At 40.5% G+C, this 24,672-nt stretch overlaps 1 protein-coding gene across 31 annotated transcripts in view; it reads left to right on the top strand.

Annotated features, from left to right (window-relative positions):
- The window catches only part of IL12RB2 (interleukin 12 receptor subunit beta 2), a 90,470-nt gene that overhangs the window by 15,133 nt on the left and 50,665 nt on the right, over window positions 1-24,672 (top strand). For 20 of the 31 annotated variants that reach the window (XM_063800618.1, XM_063800619.1, XM_063800665.1 and 17 more), the window contains 5 exons: window positions 4,136-4,250; window positions 5,597-5,781; window positions 6,984-7,126; window positions 8,052-8,202; window positions 15,984-16,063. In XM_063800618.1, the coding sequence (XP_063656688.1) occupies window positions 4,136-4,250; window positions 5,597-5,781; window positions 6,984-7,126; window positions 8,052-8,202; window positions 15,984-16,063 (674 nt within the window). Of the gene's footprint in view, window positions 1-1,111; window positions 1,379-4,135; window positions 4,251-5,596; window positions 5,782-6,983; window positions 7,127-8,051; window positions 8,203-15,983; window positions 16,064-24,672 lie in introns of all 31 variants that reach the window. The other 11 variants (XM_063800648.1, XM_063800649.1, XM_063800643.1 and 8 more) reach the window with 1 other exon arrangement.

Here is a 24,672-nt window from a genome sequence, read left to right as displayed (position 1 = left end):
GAAAATGCAGCTGGTTGTTTATACACTTAGGGACATTCCCAGAAACAGCATATAGAAATCTCATGACAAGAGAAAGAAAGAAGAACTTAACTATCTCCCACTGGCCAAAGTCCACCTGACGGGGGCTCAGTTTCCCACACTGCTGGCTTGCATTGCTGGTCCCTTCAGGCAGCTGCTGGGGGATTAGAACTAAAGTGTCAGAGTTGACATCTGTAGCATGAGCCACAGTGCACAGGATGAACCAGCAGCCAGCAGCACACCTACCTGCAGTTCGCAACCTGTGGCCCATAGCCTTGCAGGTCCAACCAGGCAATCCTATAAGCAAGCACGGGCCCTGAGGGATTCCATGGCACCCTGTGCCTCAGTGGTTCCAAGGAAGCTTTGGGGTGGCAGACAAGAGTCATGAAGAGACTAGGAAGAATTGCTCTAGCAGGCTGGCTGACCAAGCCTCATAGACATCGTCTCTGTCATAAAGGCAGTGATATAGAGCTCAATGAGACTCTGTCCAGGAAAGATGGAAACCTCCTCTCTGTGACCTATAAGGATATATATGTATAGTTGGTGCCAGGTAATTTTCCTGGAGGGCCACCAGAAGCACGGAGCAGAAGACCAAGCAAATGGCCAAGCAGATCATTGGTAGGAAGGAGGTATAAACTAGGCCAAGTACTCACCTTCCAGCTCAGGGCCTCCTGTTCACACCACTGTGAGTCATATACTCTCAGCATTGACAGCCTGCGGTATAGTAGAAGTAGCATGGGCTTTGAATCTCAACTCTGCCAGTGGCAGTGTACTTTAGACAACTTAAATTATCTGAGCCTCAGTTTCTCCATCTGTGTTACGAAGATAACATCTACCTCATGAAATGGTCATAGTAATTAGAAGACCTCTTATATGCAAAGTGCTTAATCCCATACAAGGCACATGGGAGGGATTCAGGTGATGGCTTTAGGCTTCTCAACAGCAACCTGGAATGTGGGAGGCAACAAGAGTCCTGACTACAAACTCTTTTCAACTTAGAATTCTATACTCAAAGTATCAGTCAAACGTGAGGGTAGAATAAAGACATTTTAAACTATGCTCAAAATATTTCCTCGCATGCACCCTTTCCCAGGGAACTACTGGAGGCTATGCTCCACCAACCCAAGTAATTAGACAAGAAGGAATAAAACATTAAATCTAAGAAATAAGACAGCCAAAGGAAAAAAAGAAGGAACTTAGGAGACATTGGGGATGAGCAGTCCCAGAATGACAGCTGGGTACCAGGCATGGAGACAACCTGTCTTGTATTGGAAAATTCACAAGGCTCCAAGAGAGATCCTCAAGCAGATGAAATGGATAGAAGTCCCAATACGTTGCAGTATATTGAACAGTGATTCAGGTAATTGGCTTGCAAGTTTGAAATTTTATTAATAAGAAAACTAAACAAATGGAAAAACAAGATAATTACTAATTCTAAGAGTAAAAGTTGTACAGAAAATGAAAAGTTAATATAGTATTCTATATGGCTCAGTCACGAGTAGTGTGTGTATATGCAAAAGTATACACTGTGTAAATATATATATAAACATATCTAAATGTATATGTGTACATGGGTACGTATATATACACAAGGAAGAGACTTTCGTTCGTTTGTTTGTTTTGAGATGGAATCTCAGGCTGTTGCCCAAGCTGGAGTGCGGTGGCGCAATCTCGTCTCACTTCAACCTCTGCCTCCTGGGCTCAAGCAATTCTTCTGCCTCAGCCTCCCAAGTAGCTGGGATTACAGGCATGCACCACCATGCCCGGCTAATTTTTGTATTTTGTTAGAGAGGGGGTTTCACCATGTTGGCCAGACTGGTCTCTAATTCCTAATCTCAGCGATCTGCCCCCCTCAGCCTCCCAAGTACCTGGGATTATAGACACGCACCACCATGTCTGGCTAATTTTTTTATTTTTAGTAGAGACAGGGTTTCACCATGTTACCCAGGCTCAAACTCCTGGGCTCAAGCTGTCTGCCTGCCTCGGCCTCCCAAAGTGTTGGAATTACAGGCATGAGCCACTGTGCCTGGCCCAGGACTCTAACTTTTAAGTATGAACTTGTAAGTTAAAACGACTCTCAAACCACCTGTGTGGAGTCTCTGAGAAAAGAGTAAACTATTTTAATAGTCCAGGGAGAAGTGATCAAGTCCTTATCTAGGACAGTGGCAATGGGAACCAAACATGGGAACAGACAGCTTAAACCTGGTGGAAGTAGGATCCACTGAATCTGATGACTAACTGGATGTAGAAAATGAAGAAGAAATGTTGAGAAAGACTCTGATGTTTCCAGTCTGTATGTCTTAGGGAAGCTGATGCCCCAGGCAGCTTCATAAAATGGAACAAGAATAGATGTTGAATCAGAGAGAACTAGCTCAAACTCAGCTCTACCACTTACTAACTATGTGACCTTCAACATGTTACCTAACATCTCTGAGCCTCAGCTTCTTCATCCATTATATGAGGTTAATCTGAATGCATCCCTCTTGAGTCATTTATACAGATCAAATGGGGTCATGCACCTAGCGTGCTTAGCACAGAGTGTGGCACATAGTAAGAGCTCAAAGGTTTGTTGTTGGAATTTATTGGCAACATTCCTTTATTCTACTTCCAGCAAGAGCCTCCAGTGGTTTTGTGTTGTTGTTGTTTTTTTCTTTCTTTTTTGAGACAAAGTCTCACTCTGTCACCCAGGCTGGAGTGCACTGGCACAATCTCAGCTCGGCGCAACCTCTACCTTTTGAGTTCAAGTGATTCTCACGACTCAGCCTCCTCAGTAGCTGGAATTACAGCATGTGCCACCATACCCAGCTAATTTTTGTATTTTAAGTAAAGAAGAGGTTTCACCATGTTGGCCAAGCTAGTCTCAAACTCCTAACTTCAAGTGATCTGCCCGCCTCAGCCTCCCAAATTGTTGGGATTACAGGCGTGAGCCACCGCATCCAGCGAAAAGAGACTTTTTTAAAGGAAAATTTTATTATTCTATTAAAACTATATGAGCTAGATATCATTATACCCATTTTATAGATTCAACTGAAGCTCTGACTTGTCCAAGGTCACACAGTGGGCATTCCTGTGCCTATGTCTATGGTGGATGCTAAGGACAAAAAAGATATTTATTTAATCAATAACAGATTTTTTCAGTGTAGACAATAGCTAGGACTTCTGTAGTATACTCATTTTATCTAACCTAAAGGAAATATGTGTCTACACGTGGGTCTGGGTATTAGGGTAAAATGGGATGACTGAATAGCTGAGTATTTCTCTTACCTCCATTTTGTCCAAAAAATTCCTAGTTTGGGTCCTTTCACCATAAAATAGCTTTATTTAAAAATACACACCTTACAATAGAAGGGACCATGCTTGCTTTGTACGTCTTTGTATTTCCACATCTAGCATTGTGCTTGGCTCATGGGAGGTACTCAATGCCTATGTACACAAAAGAATTAATTTATAAATGTCCATAAAGTGCTCCAAGAGACAATGCAGAAATTAGATTTAGATGGTATAGCCCGGGAGGACATGACTGAGGCAACTGGGTGTAAGTGTCTTGACAGCAAATATCTGGTGAAGAAAGCAAATAAGTCTCTCATTTTTAAAGGTTTCTAATATTTGAATGGGCATCACTCTAAAAGAAATTAATTTATTATTACCAGGGGTAATGGAGCTAGCACTGGATGTTCACCTGTCAGGGAAAATGGTAGAATATGGGGTAAAAGGCTTGGACTTGAGTTACAGCTGAGCTGGAGCCTTGAATCTGCCACTTCATAATTTTATGATCTTGGGCCAGATATTTCACCTCTCTCAGTTTCCTCTCTGAAAAAATAAAGATAATAATAGTATTTACCTCATGGGATGCTACGCTGTCTAATTCAGAAAAACTGCACATAGCACTGGGCTAGGCATATAGTATTTGATCCATATTCACTACTATTATTACTGTTTCTAGGAGAAATTTACACCTTAATGGCAAACTGGTACTTGAATGGAATCTAAAATAGCTTCTAGTTTACCTGGGTTTACGGCATGTGGGGGATGTATTGTCATGTTGATGGCAGATAATAACAATTTGGTTGAAATATCACCTGTGTGATATATAAGGTTTTGTCTTTTCTTCTTAAAGTTGCTCCAGAACAGCCTCAAAATTTATCCTGCATACAGAAGGGAGAACAGGGGACTGTGGCCTGCACCTGGAAAAGAGGACGAGACACCCACTTATACACTGAGTATACTCTACAGTGAGTGAGAGGCTGTATTTTTGCAGCTGTTTTGTAGATCTTCTCTTAAATGACATTTAGAAATATCTGTTTTCTTTATTTATTTTTATTTTAATTAATTAATTAATTTATTTATTTATTTATTTTGAGACGGAATCTCACTCTGTCACCAGGCTAGAGTGCAGTGGCGCAATCTCGGCTCACTGCAACCTCTGCTTCCTGGGTTCAAGTGATTCTCCTGCCTCAGCCTCCTGAGTAGCTGGGATTACAGGCACCCACCACCACGCCCAGCTAATTTTTGTATTTTTAGCAGAGACAAGGTTTCACCATGTGGGCCAGGATGATCTCGATCTCTTGACCTCGTGATCCACCCGCCTCAGCCTCCCAAAGTGCTGGGATTACAGGTGTGAGCCACGGTGCCCGGCCTATCTGTTTTATTTTTACCAGAGAGGAGAAGCAATAGATACTTCTAGACAATTAGATACTTTTTAAAAAGTTTCTATGTTTATAGTTAAAACTGGTTCATTCATCTACAGTATGAGAGACCGAATGTCTTGGGTCTGAGTTCTAACTCAGAGTTCTCTTCAGTGCATCCGAGATCCAAGTTATAGCTGTTCTTTCCCACTCTAGTAGGGTTAAACTGGCTGCATAAGATCGCTTCTCTTTTCTGCAGCTGTAGGCTCTTGGGGTCATGATACATAAATAAACTCTTCCTTGTGGTAGTTTTCCATTCGCTTGGATAAGTTTCTTTTTAAAGCACCATTGGCTGACCTAAGAGTCCATGAGAAGAGAGAGTCTGGGAGATTCTGTTCCTTGAAGTAGATTTCATGATCCCATTAAAGATCCAGCTGATTTGTGCTATTCCTGAGTGAGGAGGAGATGGAGGAAAGGAGGGGTTCTGTAGTACATTTACTTTTTCTAACCTAAAGGAAACATCTATTGACACACGGGTCTCAGTATTAGGGTAAAATAGCCCAGGATTCTACTCTGGCCACTGCTGTACTAGGAACTGACAATTCTGTGTCACAGATGTCAAGGTGGCCACAGTGCTTAGGATAATGTTTGGAACTGCCCTGGGGAGCCAAGATGACAAGCAGGGTTTGGGGAATTTCAGCAGCGTAGGCTTGGTTACCTATCTACATGAATGTGGAAGAACATCTCAGTTCTACCAAAAAAGGGAGTTGGGTGAAGTATAGTCTTACATGACCATATAGTACAAATATTCCCGGGGTGTATCCCCTAGTCATAAGATTGACCTTTAAAAATTGTCTAGAATTCTAAATATTTAAACATTTTGTTCTTTTCTACTGTAAGTAGAAAGTAGCACATAAAACATGTTGCTACACGTGGTTGTGTTTTGTTTACAGGCTAAGTGGACCAAAAAATTTAACCTGGCAGAAGCAATGTAAAGACACTTATTGTGACTATTTGGACTTTGGAATCAACCTCACCCCTGAATCACCTGAATCCAATTTCACAGCCAAGGTTACTGCTGTCAATAGTCTTGGAAGCTCCTCTTCACTTCCATCCACATTCACATTCTTGGACATAGGTACATTTTATTTCACTATTTCACTGGTACTTTATAATTATTTTTAAAATCACTCAAATCTTTTTTATATGGTTGTTTCAAGAAAGACAGAGATTGATGGAAATTGGCCAACAGGCATAAGCAAAAGATAGAAGTTACTTTGATGCAAGTAAAAGGGTGCATGATTCTGAGCTATCTAAAGATGGCTATACAAAGTGGGATGTTCAACATTATTCTCTCTATTGAAGAAATTAGCCCCTGGATTCAAATCCCATGAAAGAACCAGCTACTAATGATACCACCTGACTGAGGAGAGGGTCCTGTGAGGTCATTCAGGATGCTCAGTGCAAGCCCTTCTTGGAGGAGGTGTCCTTTCACACCCGTGGCTACTCCCATTGTTGTGAGATAGGCTACATGTGGGCCTGCTAGGCTAGAGCAGCGAGGTACAAACTATAAATAAAATTTCTCAAGTCACAGATGCATCTTGCTCTGAGAATACTTACCTCCATCCCTGGAGTGAGCCAGTACATTTCTGAGCAAATGTAATCGGTCCAGTTGAATCAGAGGCCAATCTCAAGCATTCCAAGTTCTGACCATCCAGGCAGAACTGGGCTGCCTGAAGTTCCAACCTCACACTATGTGCTTCTCGCCTCTCTTTCCATGGCACTTCTCTGCATACATATTGCTAACGATGAGTCTGATCATTGGCATTTACTATACACTTTTCCACCATATTTCTTCTCAGGCTTCCTCCCATTTCTTTCATAGACCGTTCATCTCTAGGCTACCTTCTCGCCCCCTTGTTCTTTTCCTCTGTCCCTTTGCTATGAAATTTCCTACGAACATTTCTTCTTCTCCTGAGGCAGTCATCACTAGCCGTCTCTGGCTTCTCAGTCATTGGAACTCTTGGGTTTGGCACATTGGTTTTTGAAAAACCACTGGACTAAGTGTAGTTGAAACTTACCACTAATGTTGGTAGTAGTTATTTGGTGAAAATGAGATTTGATTAAGGGGGATTATTTTAAAGATTCAGAAGTGAATCCAGCTTTTAAAAAAGTTCTTTCTTAAAGCCTGGAACTTTTCTCTTGTATATTTTACCAAATTTGATGGTTGTGCATCTCAGAACTGAGTTTTGTCAAACTCTTTATAGCTCATGCCAGTACATAAGACAATTGCTGATCACAGATCCTGAACCACACTTTTTTGTTTGTCCTGGTTACTAGTGAGGCCTCTTCCTCCGTGGGACATTAGAATCAAATTTCAAAAGGCTTCCGTGAGCAGATGTACCCTTTATTGGAGAGATGAGGGACTGGTACTGCTTAATCGACTCAGATATCGGCCCAGTAACAGCAGGCTCTGGAATATGGTAATGATCTTTAGAGTGAAGGAAAAAACACTGAAGCATTCTTAATATTGCTGCGCAGACCTCTGTCTTTTCATACAGCAAAATATAGAGTTTAAGAATATTTATCCCAAAAGTACACACGAGAGAATTATCAGAAAGTCATGTATGCCTCTGTTGATTAAGAAATATCTTGAATTTTGATCTCTGATTCTGAAATTTTTAAAGCTTTTGTAAACCAATATTAATTTTCTATAGTTTATTTCTAACAGAGGATTCATTTCTCCTTATTATTTACCCTGTCCTGTTATTATTTTTTAGCATTTAAAAAAGATATTGAAAAGAGAAATATTAAGAAATGTCCAGAGAGTTATATAGAATTTAATATTCCAAAGAAAAGGTCTACAATTTAATATAATATTAGGCATTGCATGTTTTAAAATAAAAGGTATAGGATTATGATTCTTTCCAGGATTGTTGTAAAATTCAATGGCTTATAATAACAAAGGATCAGTCCCACAGATAGCTGATATTCAAGAGAGTATAACTAATTAAAGGTTTTTTTTTTAAAAAAAAAAGCCAGTTCTATGTTTGTGTTAAAACATTAATCACATCCTAATTGTAATCAAATAAAAAATAATCTCTAGTGTAGAAACTTTGTAGTTTTCAATCTTATTTTTCAGCTGGTTTCAGGATTCCCCTCGAGAACCTACATAGATGGGTTCTTAGTACCCAGAGATTTTGTTTTATTTTTAATGAGATGCTATCATTTCAGATTAATATCATATCTATTCGGTAAGACAGTCACTGATATTTCTTCTCATTTAATGGTAGGTCTGAAAAACAAATAAGATCAAATAGCCTGGGTTTTTTTTTTCATTTTATGTTAAAATTCCTTAAATTAGCAATCTAGTATTAATAGGCGCTTTAAAAAAATGTCTGTTTCAAGGTTAATGTTACAAAGGCCAAAGGAAGACATGATTTGCTGGATCTGAAACCATTTACAGAATATGAATTTCAGATTTCCTCTAAGCTACATCTTTATAAGGGAAGTTGGAGTGATTGGAGTGAATCATTGAGAGCACAAACACCAGAAGAAGGTATATGTCCAAAATATACATACCTATCGGGGAGCAATAAAGGGGAGAGAGGGGGGAAGATGTAATGATTTCCTTGGAATAGAATCTTTAAACTACTGGTGCTGAATCAAAAAGCATGACTGCATTAGTTAACAAGTTAATTTTTATATTAACTTAAGTGCTGAAACTGTTCAAGGAAATATGTTTGTATTGCAAGGAAATTTTTAACATTGGGTAAGTTCTACTCCTGTTTGCTATCAGTCATGTTGGTTATAATGCTTGGTTATAACTTATCTCTCTTACTATCTCAGTAACTTATTTCACAGAGCTATAACCAGTAATTAATCTCATTTCTTGTTAAAGCTTCATATGTTTTATATTTTTGATTCTATGAAAAGTAATGTGGCTCAATAAGCCATATGGAAAGCTTGAAAGAAAGTAGGCTCTGGAGACACATATTTCAAAATAAAATTTAGCATCCAGCAATCCTCTCTTGTCCAAATATTATAACACTGTACTTCAAGCCTTTGATATTTACTGCACAAATAAGAACCACCTGGCCACCCATAACTATGAAAAGGATATCAAATGTGTTTTTCAGTCTGATGAATTTTTCTTTTTTAGTAATTATTGGGAAGGGAATGTTATTGAAGTATAAGAAAATATTTTATTGAAGCAAAAATGCCTATGTAAACTTTATGCCAATATTAAATCTTTGGAGGCACAAGAAATAGCCATCTGAATATTAGTTTTTAAAAGCACTCATTTAGGCCGGCATGGTCGCTCAGGCCTGTAATCCCAGCACTTTGGGAGGCTGAGGTGGGCAGATCACGAGGTCAGGAGTTCGAGACCAGCCTGGCCAGCATGATGAAATCCCATCTCTACCAAAAAGACAAGAAATTAGCCAAGCATCGTGGCGCGTGCCTGTAATCCCAGCCATTCGGGAGGCTAAGGCAGGAGAATCACTTGAACCCAGGAGGCAAAGGTTGCAATAAGCCAAGATTGTGCCACTGCAATCCAGCCTGGACAACAGATCGAGACTCCATCTCATAAATAAATAAATAAATAAATAAATGCACTCATTTAGTGATATAGTAGAGAGCCTTTCATAATTTATATAAATTTGACTCAGAGAAAAACTTTTTGGCATATAATCCATTGTTCATTATCTGGAGCTTTTGTAACATTAACGTGCAAAATCTAAATTCTTATTTGTGAAATTTATGGATATGTGTGCATGTAAACTAGCCTTATAATTAAGTTGCATTTATTTTCTGTGAGCTACTAATGGCTTTTGATAACTGATGATCCTTAGCAATCATACATCAATGACATTCAAGGAACTGAAGGGCCTTTAGCAGAATATAATACCTAATATATGATTCATAGAATAATCTTATATTCTTCCTTACTTCTTGTATTAATTGCATTTTTTTTTTTTTTTGAGACAGAGTCTTGCTCTATCACCCAGGCTGGAGTGCAGTGGCACAATCTCAGCTCAGTGCAACCTCTGCCTCCTGTGTTCCAGTGATTCTCCTGCCTCAGCCTCCCAAGTAGCTGGGATTACATGGGTGCGCCACCATGCCTGGCTAATTTTTGTAATTTTCAGTAGAGACAGGTTTCACCATGTTGGCCAGGCTGGTCTCGAACTCTTGACCTCAGGTGATCCACCTGCCTCAGCCTCCAAAAGTGCTGGGATTACAGAATATATTTTAAAAATTGTCTAAAAGTGAATTTATCCAGCAAATGATAATTTATTACCACTCATTTTATAATAAAATCTCTTAATGTTGAACCACTAGCCCTCTGGTTGTTACTTTTATAATCCAGAGCTTACTCATAATATCCTTTTATTATATATAGTCAAAGTAATTTTTTTAAAGACTATCTCATGAATTAGATTTTGTTTATATATGTGGTACAGATAAAATTTCTGAAAATGGGCTATATTTTATATCCAAGTTCAAGGTAGTAAGTAGTCTGAGAAATATTTAAGTTATATCACATTAAGCTAAACTATAAACTAGGGAAACTCTGGGCTTGTGAATTCTTGTCATTCTTACTCACATATGATAATGACCTAGTTAGAGATGTGTGAAAAGGTTTTTCTTTTCTTTTTTAAAAAGTGTTTGTCTTTTGAATTAAAATTCCTTCAAGGCAGCACAGTAACTTTCTCATTTCCTATAAAATAAACCACCATCATAACAATGAGTATAGCAACTCATTATGGTTATGAACTCATGGATGATTATGAATTGAACCTAGGAAGCTGGCTTATTCAGTCACTGAAGGTATTCATAAAGAGAGAAACCCATACTCTGAGATACACCACCTTTACCAAGCTCTGTTGGCTTCCTTTCTGTCTCTGAATCTCCCTTTTCTATGTTTGATTTTTCTGTGGGTTGTTGTAGGTCTTTTTTCTCTTACTCTAAGCTGCTTGGTTTTCACCCCTTACCCGCTGTTTCTGTCATCAGTTTCTTTATGAAACACCAACTGATGTAAACGTAAAAGGTGTGAATTTTTTTTAACACGTCTTCCTTTTAACCCTTTCAATGTGTACTCATACGTAACTTGGCATTTAAAAAAATTAATAGTAAGCTTTTTTTTTTTTTTTTTTAGGTACTCTCTAAAACTGTGAATGACTCTATAACAGAGTCAGCCTTTTTGCAGCCTTTGCTTCTCAAAATTGAGAGAAACGTAACATCTCCGGGTGGATTGGTGTAGTTGTTTATATCATTTGAACAGTGGGTTAGGGCTTCCTATACTCCATAGGGCCCTTTACTATGTCATTAAATTCAGCTCCTATCGCTGAAAAACACTTTTTAAATGACCACAAAGTAAGGGATAGGAGGAAAGAAACTACTTTGCTGTGTTTCAGAGAACAGTCTTGAAATCAGCATCCATCAAAGGCAGGCCTGATAGTGACACTGGGAAGAGAGCAGCCACATTTTCCTTGTAGTGGGAAAACATTCTTGAATTTGAGCTCAGGGTGCCCAGACATGCCTGAGAATATGCACAGGTATTGAGGGAAGGTGATCTCTCACCACTTAGAACACCCAGGAAGAGATGCCAAAATACTGATTAATCAGCTATTCCTTAGAGCTATGTTACCAATATGTCTCTGTCTGTTAATCCGCCATTTTAAAAAGTCTTATTTGCAGTTTGTGATCTTGCTCAACTCTATTACAGCTAACAAAGGAATCGTTGCATGTTCATTCGTACTTTGGAGGGGCAGAGTGGTAAAGGAGAAACCTTCCCCCATCATGGTGACAGCAAGGGTGAGGGGTGAATAATCCCTAAAGGGGGAGAAAATGAAGAGTTACCAGCTGCAGCCACCTCTTCCCACATTGAGAAGCTAGGAAATTCATGCACTCATTTGTAATTTAAAAATATTGCCAAGATAAGATAGGTGTGAACAATTAAATACTAGAGATTATTTTGGATAGCAAACATTTGATAACAGTCAAGCTTGGTGGATTGGCAAACATTTTCTCTACAGGTCCAGATAGTAATATTTTCAGCTTTGCGGATCATACGATCTGTCACAACTGCTAAATGTGCTATTGTCACATGCAAGCTGCCATTGACAATACCTAAACAAACAGGCATGGCTGTGTTCCAACAAAACTTTATTTATGTATGCTGAAATTGGAATTTTATGTAATCTTCACATGTCACTAAAAAGGATTCTTCTTTTGTTTGTTTTGAGACGGAGTCTGGCTCTGTTACCCATACTGGAGTGCAGTGGTGCGATCTCGGCTCACTGCAAGCTCCGCCTCCCGGGTTCACGCCATTCTCCTACCTCAGCCTCCCGAGTAGCTGGGACTACAGGCACCCCGCCACCACGCCCGGCTAATTTTTTGTATTTTTAGTAGAGACAGGGTTTCACCATGTTAGCCAGGATGGTCTCGATCTCCTGACCTTGGGATCCGTCTGCCTCAGCCTCCCAAAGTTCTGGGATTACAGGCATGAGCCACCGCGCCCGGCCGGATTCTTCTTTTGATTTCTTTTCAACCACTATCAAAACCATTTTCTTACAGGATGTATTAAAACAGGCAGAGGGCCAGATTTGGCCCATGGGCCGTAGTTTGCTGACCCCTAAGCTAGCTATACTCGAAAGCATCATATTTGTGTCTTTTTGCTTGAGGCTTGAGAATGAATGATTCTTTTCTCTTCTAAAGAGATTTATATCAGACACTTTCACTAACAGGAAAGTGTTATGTTTAAGATTCAGTAACAGTCCCTAAACCCTTCTCTCCTTCACTTGTTCTCCTCTAAGCTCAGCACCTATCTTGGAAGGAAGGAATGATAATTCAGAACTCTTTTCAAGAAGTTATATGAAGAAGAGCAGAGATATCAATCTTTTGTTGTTTTTGTTTTTAGGATCTGAGATAATACAGTGTATTTGCAAGGGGATGAAAAGAGTCCAGCAGAGAAGGAGAAATTAATGACACAGGGAAGGTGGGGATAATGACTGGAGAGACGTCTTTGATAAGCAAGAGGGAGTGGGGTCCAGAACTCTAGCTAAAGAGTTGGACCGTGATGGAAGTAGGGATGATTCATCCACTGGGACATCATTAACAGTGCTGTGTTAGGGAATCGGTTGGGGGAGTTTGAACGTTTTCATGGTGGAAAAAGAAGGGAATTTCCATCTGATTTCTTCCTTTTGCTCGGTGAAGTCTGAGGCAAGGTCATCTCTTTTTCATATTGGTGGCTTCTTCCACTTTAACCCTACAGTTTTTTCCTTTACAGACAAAGTAGTTTCATCTGACTTCCATTTCTCATATTTGTATGCTTAGTCATTTTTACCCATTTCTTTTGAAATCACTTGAACATACTGGCCTTTGGCTTTTTTTTTCTCATGTGCCTATAATAGTTTTATCTGTATTTGGCTAGATAACATTGAGGTTAGAACTTTTAGTGACTCTGTGACAGTTGAATGTCAAAGATTCTCCTCACTATTAGCCCTTGTGTTGCTTTAAGCAGCAGTGATTTTACACCCCTGGTCATGAAATGTTACACTTTTTAGAGACTCATGCAGATTCAACTAATGATTTCTCTCCCATGAAGGTATACATTGCAGGTAGGCACCATTAACATTTCAGTTTACTTGCAATTTACCTTGTGAAAAGAATATAATTCTAGAATTTGATTCTTAGCTCTGTAATAATCTGTTAGGTTGTGGATTTTTAATGAGTCAGTGAGTGTCCCCTTTAGATTTCTTACCAATATGTAATTAACTGAAGACATGTACTGCTGTGGTACAAGTCAACTGGCTTTGACACTGAGCACACCCGGGTTTCCAAACCCTGATTTTACAAATGTCTGGATTATCTAGTTTGTGGAGTAGTCAGGTCTTGGTCAATGTAGTGAACTGTAATGGGAAAAGCAGGGTCTTCGGGGAAAGCAAGACCTGGGTCCAGTCCTCAGCTTTGCCATTTACCAGACCCGGGTCTTTTGTAAATCATTTAACTTTTGCCAGCCTCCTCGTCCTCAGCTGTAAAGCAGATGTAATCATATGCACCCTTGCGTTGTGTGAGGGTTAAACGAGATGATGTATATAGTGTCCGGACACCACCTGACAGTAGGTGGTTAGTGAACGTCATATCCCCTTTCCTTTGTTGCCTGTGCTTTTTTTCTTTTTGCATCTAAGCTAGCAGATAGAAGTCCCAGGTTTGATTCCTGGGCCACTCTTCATATTCCTGGAGAATTAAGAGCATTTTCAAAATGTTTTACATAAGCGTTGCTTACCTCTAAGTCCTCACTGCAAAGGTAAATACTACTGCAAAGGAGAGAAAAGAAAAGAAGTGAATGTTTAGAAAAAAACAAAAAAGAAAGTAGAGCAAGAAAGGCAGGAAAAGGAAGTAACGAAGGAGAGGATAGAACAAAAAGAAGGCCCACCTGATGGGGGATGGAAGTATCGCAGAGAAACCATTAGCTTTCTCAGAGCCAGGCACCTGCACGGTGCAGAGCCAAGGCTATGGGCTCTGGGATAAAATGGATTTGTGTTCAAAGCCTGGCATCTCTGATGATTAGTTCTGGGACCTTAAGCAAGTTCCTTAACCTTTCAGCACTTCAGTTTTCAAATGCGGGAAACAGCAAGAGCTACACTTGCTGAGCACTCACCATGTGTCAGCACGCTCCACTGAAATTCCCACTCCACCCTGTGTGATATGTGGAATTATCACCCTCATCTGACAGATGAGGGAGCTAGCCGAAGGATGTGGTTAGCATTTGTTCAAAGTCACAGAGCTGGGCTTACCCCGCAGACCTGGCTCTGAAGCTCACACTGACTACTGCAGGAGGAGGGGAGATGGAGCTGTGGATGGGCCCACACAGCACCTGCCCTCTACCTGTGGGTACTTACGCTTCCTTTCTTTCTCTTTTGCTCTTCTCTTATCTCCTGTTATCCAGGTGGTGGGACTTAATTTTCTAGAAATTTCCATCTGGTTAGATGGAACTTTCTAACCTAGGAAAAAACCCCAGTGCAGCCTCCCCTCAAATACACTCTAAGTTTCACTGTTGAGGAAATTAGCTTGGTGCAGCTGAAGCCTGTTTTCAGGAGTTGTTTCTGCTGGTTCCACTCCTGGCTGTAAATCAAAACAAATCTAAGTGACTTGATGGTAGAGGAAACAAAATGACTTCACTCACTCACGTGAGCATGAACTCATGCACACACACACTCACACTTACACATACAGGAGTTGATTATTTAGTCTCTTTGCAAGTATGTTTGGTTGAAATTCAGTTGGGCCATATTTGACCATTGTCTTACAGATTGGTGGTTATTTATTTAATCACTTCAGCCTGTGTTTTGGCATTAAATAGATAATATCACGTGATTTGTTCATTCATTACTTAACAATTATTAGGAGCCTATTATATTCTAAGTGCTGCGCTGGGTATGTGGCATATTAAATGAGATAGGACTTCCCTTTAAGTACATCATTGTCTAATGATCACACACCAAATAATTGTACTATACCATGATAAGTCTAGGAATGGAGATGAACACAAGGTTTGTCATTTGTATTAGCGTATTTTTACAAGACCAAAAAGTGTTTTTCTATATGAGTTGTATCTTCTCTGTTGAGAATTCTTTCTGCATTCTAGTAAAAAACAACAACAACAACAAAAAAAACCCACATATACTTTATTTTTATTTTTTTGCTCTGTCTTATGGTGCTAAAGCCACATGTACTTTCCTTGGGTTATTTTAATAACATGTTTTAAGAGTAAGTTAAGGCCGGGTGCAGTGGCTCATGCCTATGTAATCCCGGCACTTTGGGAGGCCAAGGTGGGTGGATCTCTTGAGCTCAGGAGTTCGAGACCAGCCTGGGCAACATGATGAAAGCCTGTCTGTACAAAAAACACAGAAATTAGCCAGGCGTGGTGGTACGCACCTGTAGTCCCTGCTATGTGGGAGGCTGAGGCAGGAGGATTGCTTGAGCCTGGGAGGTAGAGGTTGCAGTGAGCTGAGATCGTGCCACTGCATCACTGCATTCCAGCCTCGGCAACAGAGCAAGATCCTGTCTCAAAAAAAAAAAAAAAAAAGAGTAAGTTAAGAAACAAATTCCTCATCATTTTTTAATTTGTTTTTAAGGTAACCTTGTTTTTCTGACTTTTTGGCCAAAGATATATATGTTCATTGTTAAACAAGAAAAAGAAAAAATACTGGGACACACACAAATAATTGAAGTTATCCTCTAATTCTACTCTTCCAAAATTGTTTACTGAATGACCAGTTAACTTTCAAAGTAGTAAATATATGAAAATATGTCTTTTTTTCTCCTTTGAAACAGAGCCTACTGGGATGTTAGATGTCTGGTACATGAAAAGGCACATTGACTACAGTAGACAACAGATTTCTCTTTTCTGGAAGGTGAGTTTTAAGCGTCAACTTAAAACTCAAGGGAATAAAACTGAAGGCAGAAAAAGACCTATTTGCATAGTGGCTTTTATATGAAGCTTCAATGATTTTGCTAGAGCTCATTTGCTCAGACACATTCATGACACACCACAGTGTCATGTGCCTTTGGTGGATAGGGGTGAGAGCTGAGTTCCTTCTTCCACACAGTCACATCGTTTCAATCCCACTTCCTATAAGATCAAGGTCTTTTTCCATCCCTGGCATTTCCACCCTCTGACCCCAACTACATCATCTCTTCTGACTGTTGTCCCCTTTCTGCCCACCCCCATCTCTCCTACATAAATATGCCCAGCAGTAACCATGTCACTTCACTTATTCACTCTTTGGGAAACAAAAGATGAAAAAGCTGTGGATGTGGATATTTAATAATGTTTGTTAAGTCATTGAAGAGGGAGAAGGAGGAAAGAAAGCTGCTCTACTTTAGGAATAGTAATAGTGGTAGAAAATAATACAAACAGGCCAGGTGCAGTGGCTCACACCTGTAATCCCAGCACTTTGGGAGGCCAAGGCAGGTGGATCACTTGAGGTCAGGGGTTAGAGACCAGCCTGGCCAGCATGGTGAAACCCCGTCTCTACTGAAAATACAAAAATTAGCCGGGCGTGGTGGCATGCGCCTGTAATCCCAGCTACTGGGGAGGCTGAGGCACGAGAATCACTTGAACCCGGGAGGCAGGGGTTGCAGTGAGCCAAGATCATGCCACTGCACTCGAGCTTGGGTGACAGAGTGAGACTACATTTCAAAAAAAAAAAAAAGAAAATCATACAAACAGGAATAGAAAGCAGCCCTTCCTCAGGAATGGTAATAAAACAGTAGTAAATTAGACAACTTTCCAGAAAACAGTGAAGCCTGACATTATCATAGAATGCGAAAGTTTCACAAAGCACTGAGAGCTGGCATTGCCATTTTATTTACTCCTCACAAAAATCCCCTGAGGTAAGTACTGGTACGCCCACTTACCAGTGAATGAGAAAACGAATGAATGAGTGAATGAAAAAACGAGTATCAGAGAGAGGAAAGAGAGGAAGTTCTTGCCCAAAGTCACCCAGCTACTAAGCACAGACCTGAGACTGAAACCTTATCCAGAACTGCTGCATCGTGACTCATCTTTGTTGAAGGAAAATGCTGTGCGATTCGAATTGAGCTACTGATTGGCATGCTCATAAGAGGTTTCCTGGTGAACTGCACTCTTTATTTCTCAGGACTCACATCCTCTTCACTACACCTCTTCCAGTTGAGGATAGAAAGTTTTGGAATTATGAATCTGAATGAGCACAAAACCAGAAGAGTAAGAATAACAATTATAAAGTCCTCTGATGGGGTTCACATGATGAGTTTTGATCACTGCACTCTTCTTCAGTTTTAAGAAATGAGTTATTTCTTCTTCTTTCTCCTCCCTGTCTCTCTCACACACACATAAAACGTCTGGTATAAGAAGAGACTACTATAAATAGCCTGGTGAATCATGATCAGGCTCTTCACTTTGAAACTAACACTGCAGCTCAAAATTTATTTTAAAATGAACCTACTTTTAATAGCAAGACAATTCTCAAAGCAGGACATTTAGAACAGCCATAATTTGTGAATATTATAGAAGAACCCAGCCTAATTATTTCCTTTTCACGAGCAAGTGACTGGTTAAAACCAAAATTCCTCCTCTCATGTAAAGGTTTCTCCTCCAAAAATGTCCTCAACAGTGATCTGGAAAGATATGCTATGTGTTAATCTATTCCACGCCTCTCAACTCAAGGGTTTCTCTCAGTAGAATGAGGGTAATGATACAGGTATCTGCAAAGCTGACAAGACCATTGTGGGGATCAGCAAATGAGAGGACACAAATGTAAAAATCACAAGGGCCACCAGTGTAAAATTCAGCAGTGCCGCATGATGCATGTTTATCCTGACAGTGAAAGCTCCATGCCTGCGTGCTTTTCACTGTAACAAACAGAGTTTATAGTGGACATCATCTTGGTTCTCTGAAACCAGCACCAGAGTGAAGTCAAAATAAGTATGTGTTGGCCATGAGTGATGCTTGGTAAATGTGAGTATGCGATTTCTTCTCTGCTGCCCTGATTTTATTTCTATCTTCACAAGGCTTAGGTTCTATAATGAGGTCTTGGAATTTGGAGGGACTTCAAAGCTCTTCTAGTTCAGCCTTCCTTTCATTATAAACATGGCTCCTACTCCTGCCAGGACAGACAGATGTCTCAGTGGGGATATTCTGGGACAGGGAGAATCTCACTTTGTAGTCTGTCCATGCCATGGTTGAACATCTCTTATTGTTTAGAAAATGTTTCCTTTTGTGTAGCCAGAATTGTGGGCCCAAGAAGGATGCTTGGGGTTGGAACTGGCTTAGAAGAAACCAAAAAGGGCCAGGCACAGTGGCTTACGCCAGTAATAATCCCATAATCCCTAATCCCAGCACCTGGGGAGGTCGAGGTGGGCAGATCACTGAAGTCCAGGAGTTTGAGACCATCCTGGCAGACATGGTGAAACCCTGTCTCTACCAAAATACAAAAAAATCAGCTGGGTGTGGTGATGCCCACCTGTAATCTCAGCTACTTGGGAGACTGAAGCAGGAGAATCCCTTGAACCCGGGAGGCAGAGGTTACAGTGAGCTGAGATCGCGCCATAGTACTCCAGCCTGGGTGACAGAGCAAGACAAAGAAGGAAGGGAAGGAAGGAAGGAAGGAAGGATGGAAGAGAGGGAGGGAAGGAAGGAGAAAGAGAAAATAGAGAAAGAGAGAAAGAAAGAAAGAGAAAAAGAAAGTAAGAGAAAGAAGAAAGAAGGAAAGAAAAAAGAAAGAGAAAGAAAGAAAAGAAAGGAAGGAAAGAAAGAGAAGGCAAAAAGGTAAGCACTAGAAGCTTCTATAACTTGATGTCAGATGGTGGTCATCAAAAGCCAACCTCAAAACCTTCAGTGACTCTCTAGTCTAAGAGGCTCCCCAAGGAAAGTTGGATGCAGTCCTATATTGTCACAGGATTAAGTCCTTTTCTGTCAAACCTGGGCTTCTTTAATGGCCCCAAACAGGCCACTCAACTGAGGGTGGGAATGGAAACACTGACCAGAGTTACTGAGCAGTCCTGCTTTGGACCACAGAACCACAGAGTTATAGACCTCTAGAGCCAAAGGGATTTAACTGTCATGTAGTCTCACCCCACAGTTTAAAACATGGAAACTGAGGTTTCAAGAGGTGATTTCCAGTGAGGGGATTTCAGGTGATTTGAGTCCACTCTTATCCCAGCCTCTAACAGGGATTCCTCATGCCACTCTCAGGCAGGCTTGGGAATTCAAGGGAATGCTGTGGTACAAGGGACTTATCTAAGTGTCAGGCTAGAAGGAAAACTCTGCAGCCAGATTGCTTTGTGACAGGGCCCAAGTCATACCTCACTGGGGAAAGGGAGCAAGGGCGTGTGTGGTGGGGTTTTTTTGTTTTTTGTTTTTTTTTGGGGGGTTTTTTTGTTTTTGTTTTTTTCCTTTGAGCAACTCTGGGAAACCAAATGCAAGAAACGCCCACCACTGCAAAGAAGGAAATCTCATGCCTTGGCATCAAAGGAAGCCCCAAGTAAAACCCCATTTGCCTGTGAATAAAGTGAGAGCACTTTTCTCTTGCATATGGGGAAATGTGAGATGACCTTTCACTTTTGTAGGATGTTTACAATAGAGGAGAACAACTCCGTGCTGATTGGGTGCAGCCCCTGGGGGTTGGGGTGGGAGTATGTGTGTGAGTGTGGGTGTGAATGTATGTGAGTGTAAGGATGTGAGTGTGTGGAAGGCGTGGGAGTGTGGGGATGTGAGTAGGGTGTGAATATGTAGGTATGTGAGTGTGTGTGTATGTATGAATGGGAGCATGTGTCAGTGTGTGAGGATGTGAGGATGTTGGTGAAGGAGACCTTTGCTTTGTTATGGCTTGTCACTCCTTTTCCCATGACTTAGTTTCTCTTGAAAGTACAATTTCCTCAAAAATATCTTGTACTACTTTTTAAAATCATACCTTTTTTTTTTTTTTTTTTTTTTTTTTTTTTTTGAGACAGGGTCTCATTCTGTCCCCCAGGCTGAAGTGTGGTGGTACAATCTCGGCTCACTGCAGCCTTCACCTCCTGTGCTCAAGTGATCCTCCCACCTCAGCCTCCCAAGTAGCTGAGACTACAGGCATCCATCACCACGCCCAGCTAATTTTTGTTTGTCACAGAGACAGGGTTTCACCATGTTGCCCAGGCTGGTCACAGACTCCTGGGTTCAAGTGATCTGCCCACCTCAACCTCCCAAAATGCTGGGACTACAGGTGTGAGCCACCACACCTGGCCCATAGCTATTTTTAAGAGGAAAAATACTTTCAATGTTGAAGCCAAAAAGTACAGCCTAATCTATGAAATGAAAGAAAAACACCTGAGTAACAAAGTAAAAAATGTTGCTTGATTACAAACAGCCCCAGGGTTGGATTAGGCCCCTTTACAAAAGGGGGCTTTTAGCAATCCTCTCCCTCAAACTTCCTTTCTCTTCTCCTTCTGTACTGTTTTATATTGTATCCTTTCCTTAATTAAGTATCTCAATCCATGATTCCAATATACTTCTTTTCTAGTTAAAACAGCATGTATCTTTTAAGAAGAAAACCACCTTTCATATATATATGAAAAAGATATGAGAACCAGGTAAAGCCACATCAACCGTTCTAGTTTCCTCTCTTAATTTCTTTAGCATCCTCTCATTATCTTGATCATAGCAAATCACAAACTTTTGAAATTTGTTTGAGGCCATGAGTCTGGAAGAGAAATATTCATGTTAAACTCATTCATTTGCTCAAACAAACGTATGAAAGCTCCTCTTTAGTATTAGACACTGTACTGCATAGCTGGGATATGAAAGTGAACAAGACAAATCCAGTCCTCATGTCCTGGAGCTCACAGTCCAGCAAGAGGACAGGAGTAGGAGCAGGATGCTGAGGACATTTGGGTGTTAGGGAGCAGTTCCAGGTTCAGGTGGAAGGATGATGGTTGAGCTCGCCTAGTGGAGCAGGGGAGTGGTGGGCAAGCAGAGAGGGACACCTCTATGGATTTGGCATGGAAAGGATTACTTTAGTGAAGCACTGTTCCACGGAAATATAAGCAAGCCACAAATGGGAGCCACATGCATGATTAAAAATTGTTATGTAGCCAAATTTTAAAATGTAAAAAGAAACAGGTGAAATTAATTTTAATAATTTTTTTTCTTTTTTGAGATAGAGTCTCCCTCTGTGGCCCAGGCTGGAGTGCAGTGGCGTGATCTTGGCTCACTGCAACCTCCGCCTCCTAAGTTCAAGTGATTCTCATGCCTCAGCCTCCCAGGTAGGTCAGATTACAGGTGTGTGCCACCATGCCTGGCTAATTTTTGTATTTTTAGTAGAGACAAGATTTTGCCATGTTGGCCAGACTGGTCTCAAACTCCTGATCTCAAGTGATCCTCCTGCCTCAGCCTCCCAAAGTGCTGGGATTACAGGCATGAGCAACGGCTCTCGGCCTAATAATACATTTTATCTAACCCAGTAGATCCAGAACATTGTCATTTTACCATGTAATCAATTTTTTAAATTATTTGGATATTTTATAACCTTTTTATCCTACCAAGTTTTCAAAAACTGGTGAGTCTACTAAGTGCCAGTATGGGCACATTGGTTAAGACTTCACCCTCCAGACAGTAGCCCATCTTGGCTCGGACTAGCCATGTTTCAAGGGCTCCATGACTTCCTACAGCTAGGGGCTCCCTCCCATATTCAACAGCACAGCTCCTGTGTTTTCAGAGCAATACAGAGAGAGTTAAGAAAATTCGGACTGGGCATGGTGGCTCATGCCTGTAATCTAAGCACTTTGGGAGGCCGAGGTGGGAGGATCACCTGAGGTCAGGAGTTCAAGAGCAGCCAAACGCTGTCTCTACTAAAAATACAAAAATGTTAGCCAGGCATGGTGGCATACGGCTGTAATTCCAGCTACTCAAGAGGCTGAGGCAGGAGAATCACTTGAACCCGGGAAGCAGAGTTGCAGTGAGCCGAGATCACGCCACTGTACTCCAGACTGGACGACAGTGTGAGACTCCATTTCAAAAAGAAAAAAAGAAAGAAAACTCTTAGTTCCAAAAGTGGGGGAAAGATTTAGTGTTTTTTATTTGTTATACGAAGTAATTCATTTTGACAAACAGCTACCCTCAAACCACAGAAGATGGAAAGAAAGAGAAGATAGCAAGCCCCGTATACCAATTTACGGCACAGCCTGAGAGAGACTGTTGTGAAAGGAACAGCTTATTCAGTACATTCACTTTGTCTCTTTCTCCTTGTATCTCTCTCTCATATGCAGAATATTCCAACCTATATCACACTGCACTGAAGTGATGAATTCTTTGGCCTCCTCATATGAAAAAGCTTGTTAAAAGTAGAAAGTATTATTTGGGACCTGATTTATATTGATGTACGACAAAGGTCTATTGTAAATCCCTAGTGAGGATTGGCTGCCAGGACCTTGGGGCATTTATATAATTATAGGAGCTATCCGATCTCAGAATCAATATTTAAATACAAAAGCAGCAGATGGCACAATTTAGATTGTTTTGTTGCAATATTCAACTCTATCTCCCCCTTCCCAATCCTGGCCCATCACAGGCAGGCACAGCATTTCCAAAGATATTTTTGGAAAGAAAGGGCTGCTTTTCCTTGCTTACTGGTCACACATGTTATGCCAGCTGAAAGTAGGGAATTTTGATTGGATAGCAGAATGTGGCCAGTGCAAAAAAATAAGAGAGTAGGTAGCCAAGAATTAACAGAAGATAGAAAGAGGAGATGGGAAGGGCATTTTAAAGTTTTGCTTTCATGAAAGTTTCTCTTATTTTTCTGTTTTTCTAGCTGCCAAACAAGATAGAAATCATTATGCCATGGTCACCACCAAGAGGTTTGACTATCAGTTAAGTCAGTTCAGTATAGCAGAACACTGGGGAGTATCTAGGAAGTGCTAGCATGGTCCAGCAGTTAAGAGTTCACCTCTTGGTAGAGTTGTGCCACCTGGGTTTGAGTTCCAGCTTCACTACTTATTGGCTGGATGTTCTTGGGCAAAGTGCTTAAACTCTCTGTTCCTTATTTTATTCATTAGTAAAGTGCAGATCACATGAAGTTGTTGTGAAGATTAATGAAATCGTTGTGAAAAGTGTTAAGTTATTGTTATGAGGCAAACATTGTGCATGACATTGAAGGTGCTAGTGGGAAAATAGATCCTTAGATAGTTTCAATGGAGTGTTTTCTAAAATGTCCAGGTGAGGGTTGTCTATTTTTTTTTTTTTTTTTTTTTGCGACAGGTTCTCACTCTGTCACCCAGGTTGGAGTGCAGTGGTGCGATATTAGCTCACTGCAACCTCTGCCTCCTGGGTTCAAGCAATTCTCCCACCTCAGCCTCTCAAGTAGCTGTGATTATAGGCATGCACCATTATGCCCAGCTAATTTTTGTATTTTTAGTAGAAAGCGGTTTCACCATGTTGGCTGAGCTGGTCTCAAACTCTTGACTTCAAGTGATTTGCCCACCTCAGCCTCCCAAAGTGCTGGGATTACAGGTGTGAGCCACCGCGCACGGCCAAGGGTTGTCTTTTGAATCACTTCATTTGGACTGGGGTTGCAAAAGGCAGTCATGAGTTTTAAAATCAAGATGCTCACAAAAACTTACAAATTACATGAATTTTGTAACCAACTGAATGGCATTGGTGAGACTTCCATATAGAACAGAAGAGTAAGCCAAGAGTCAAGATGACCTAGCTCTTCATAGACTGGTAGAAGAGTCATGTAAGTGTATTAGCAAAACTGACAATCATGATATTTTTATATTAGTTTAGAGTAACTGAGAGAAGGGAAGTCACCAAGAGTCTTAACATGTGCCAAGCACTCTTTAAAACAGTTTACCTCCCTTAACTCATTGAATGCTCCAATAAGCCTACACTGTACATGTCAGTATCCTTATTTTATAAATAAGGGCACTGAGGCTCAAAAAGGGAAAATAATTTGCCCAAGGTCATACAGCTGCTATGTGGTACAGCAAGGAAGCAAAGGATCTGCTCTAATAAGAAAAAAATCAAAGTCAGCAGTATTCCAAAGCCAAAATCAAAAGAAATAAAAGCTGTGATTAATAGTGTTCAGATTCCTCCAGCTTTCTAAGGTCTAGATTATAGACCCTCTTCTTTGATACAGGCTAAGCGCTAACAGATTTTTTCTTTATTATTTGCATCAGGGGAAGTTCAGAAGTAGAGCATTACTTTATGAGAAGTTCAGTAAGTTTTTTAAATCTTAAGAAGACATGATTTATCAATTCATGGAGACACCCCTCCTCCAATAGATCTTTAATTAAAAATAAAAACAGATGCATTGCATTCTGAAATGTGTCAGATTTTGTCCTGTCATGGATTACATTTACCACATTTTTAATGCTGAAAGCTTTTTCAGGCAGCAGAACTCTTACAGTAGGTTTACTGAGAGAGCTGTTCACTCTTCAGTTCTCAGACAAAGCCAAGTCAGAAAGGCTTTCCATAATAAATTTAAATCATTTCCCACAGGTCAGA

The sequence above is a fragment of the Pan troglodytes genome, chromosome 1 (assembly GCF_028858775.2).
Source record: "Pan troglodytes isolate AG18354 chromosome 1, NHGRI_mPanTro3-v2.0_pri, whole genome shotgun sequence".
NCBI classification, from domain to species: Eukaryota; Metazoa; Chordata; class Mammalia; order Primates; family Hominidae; genus Pan; species Pan troglodytes.
Note: the sequence above shows the minus strand (reverse complement) of the source record. Positions and strands in the feature narration are given on the sequence as shown.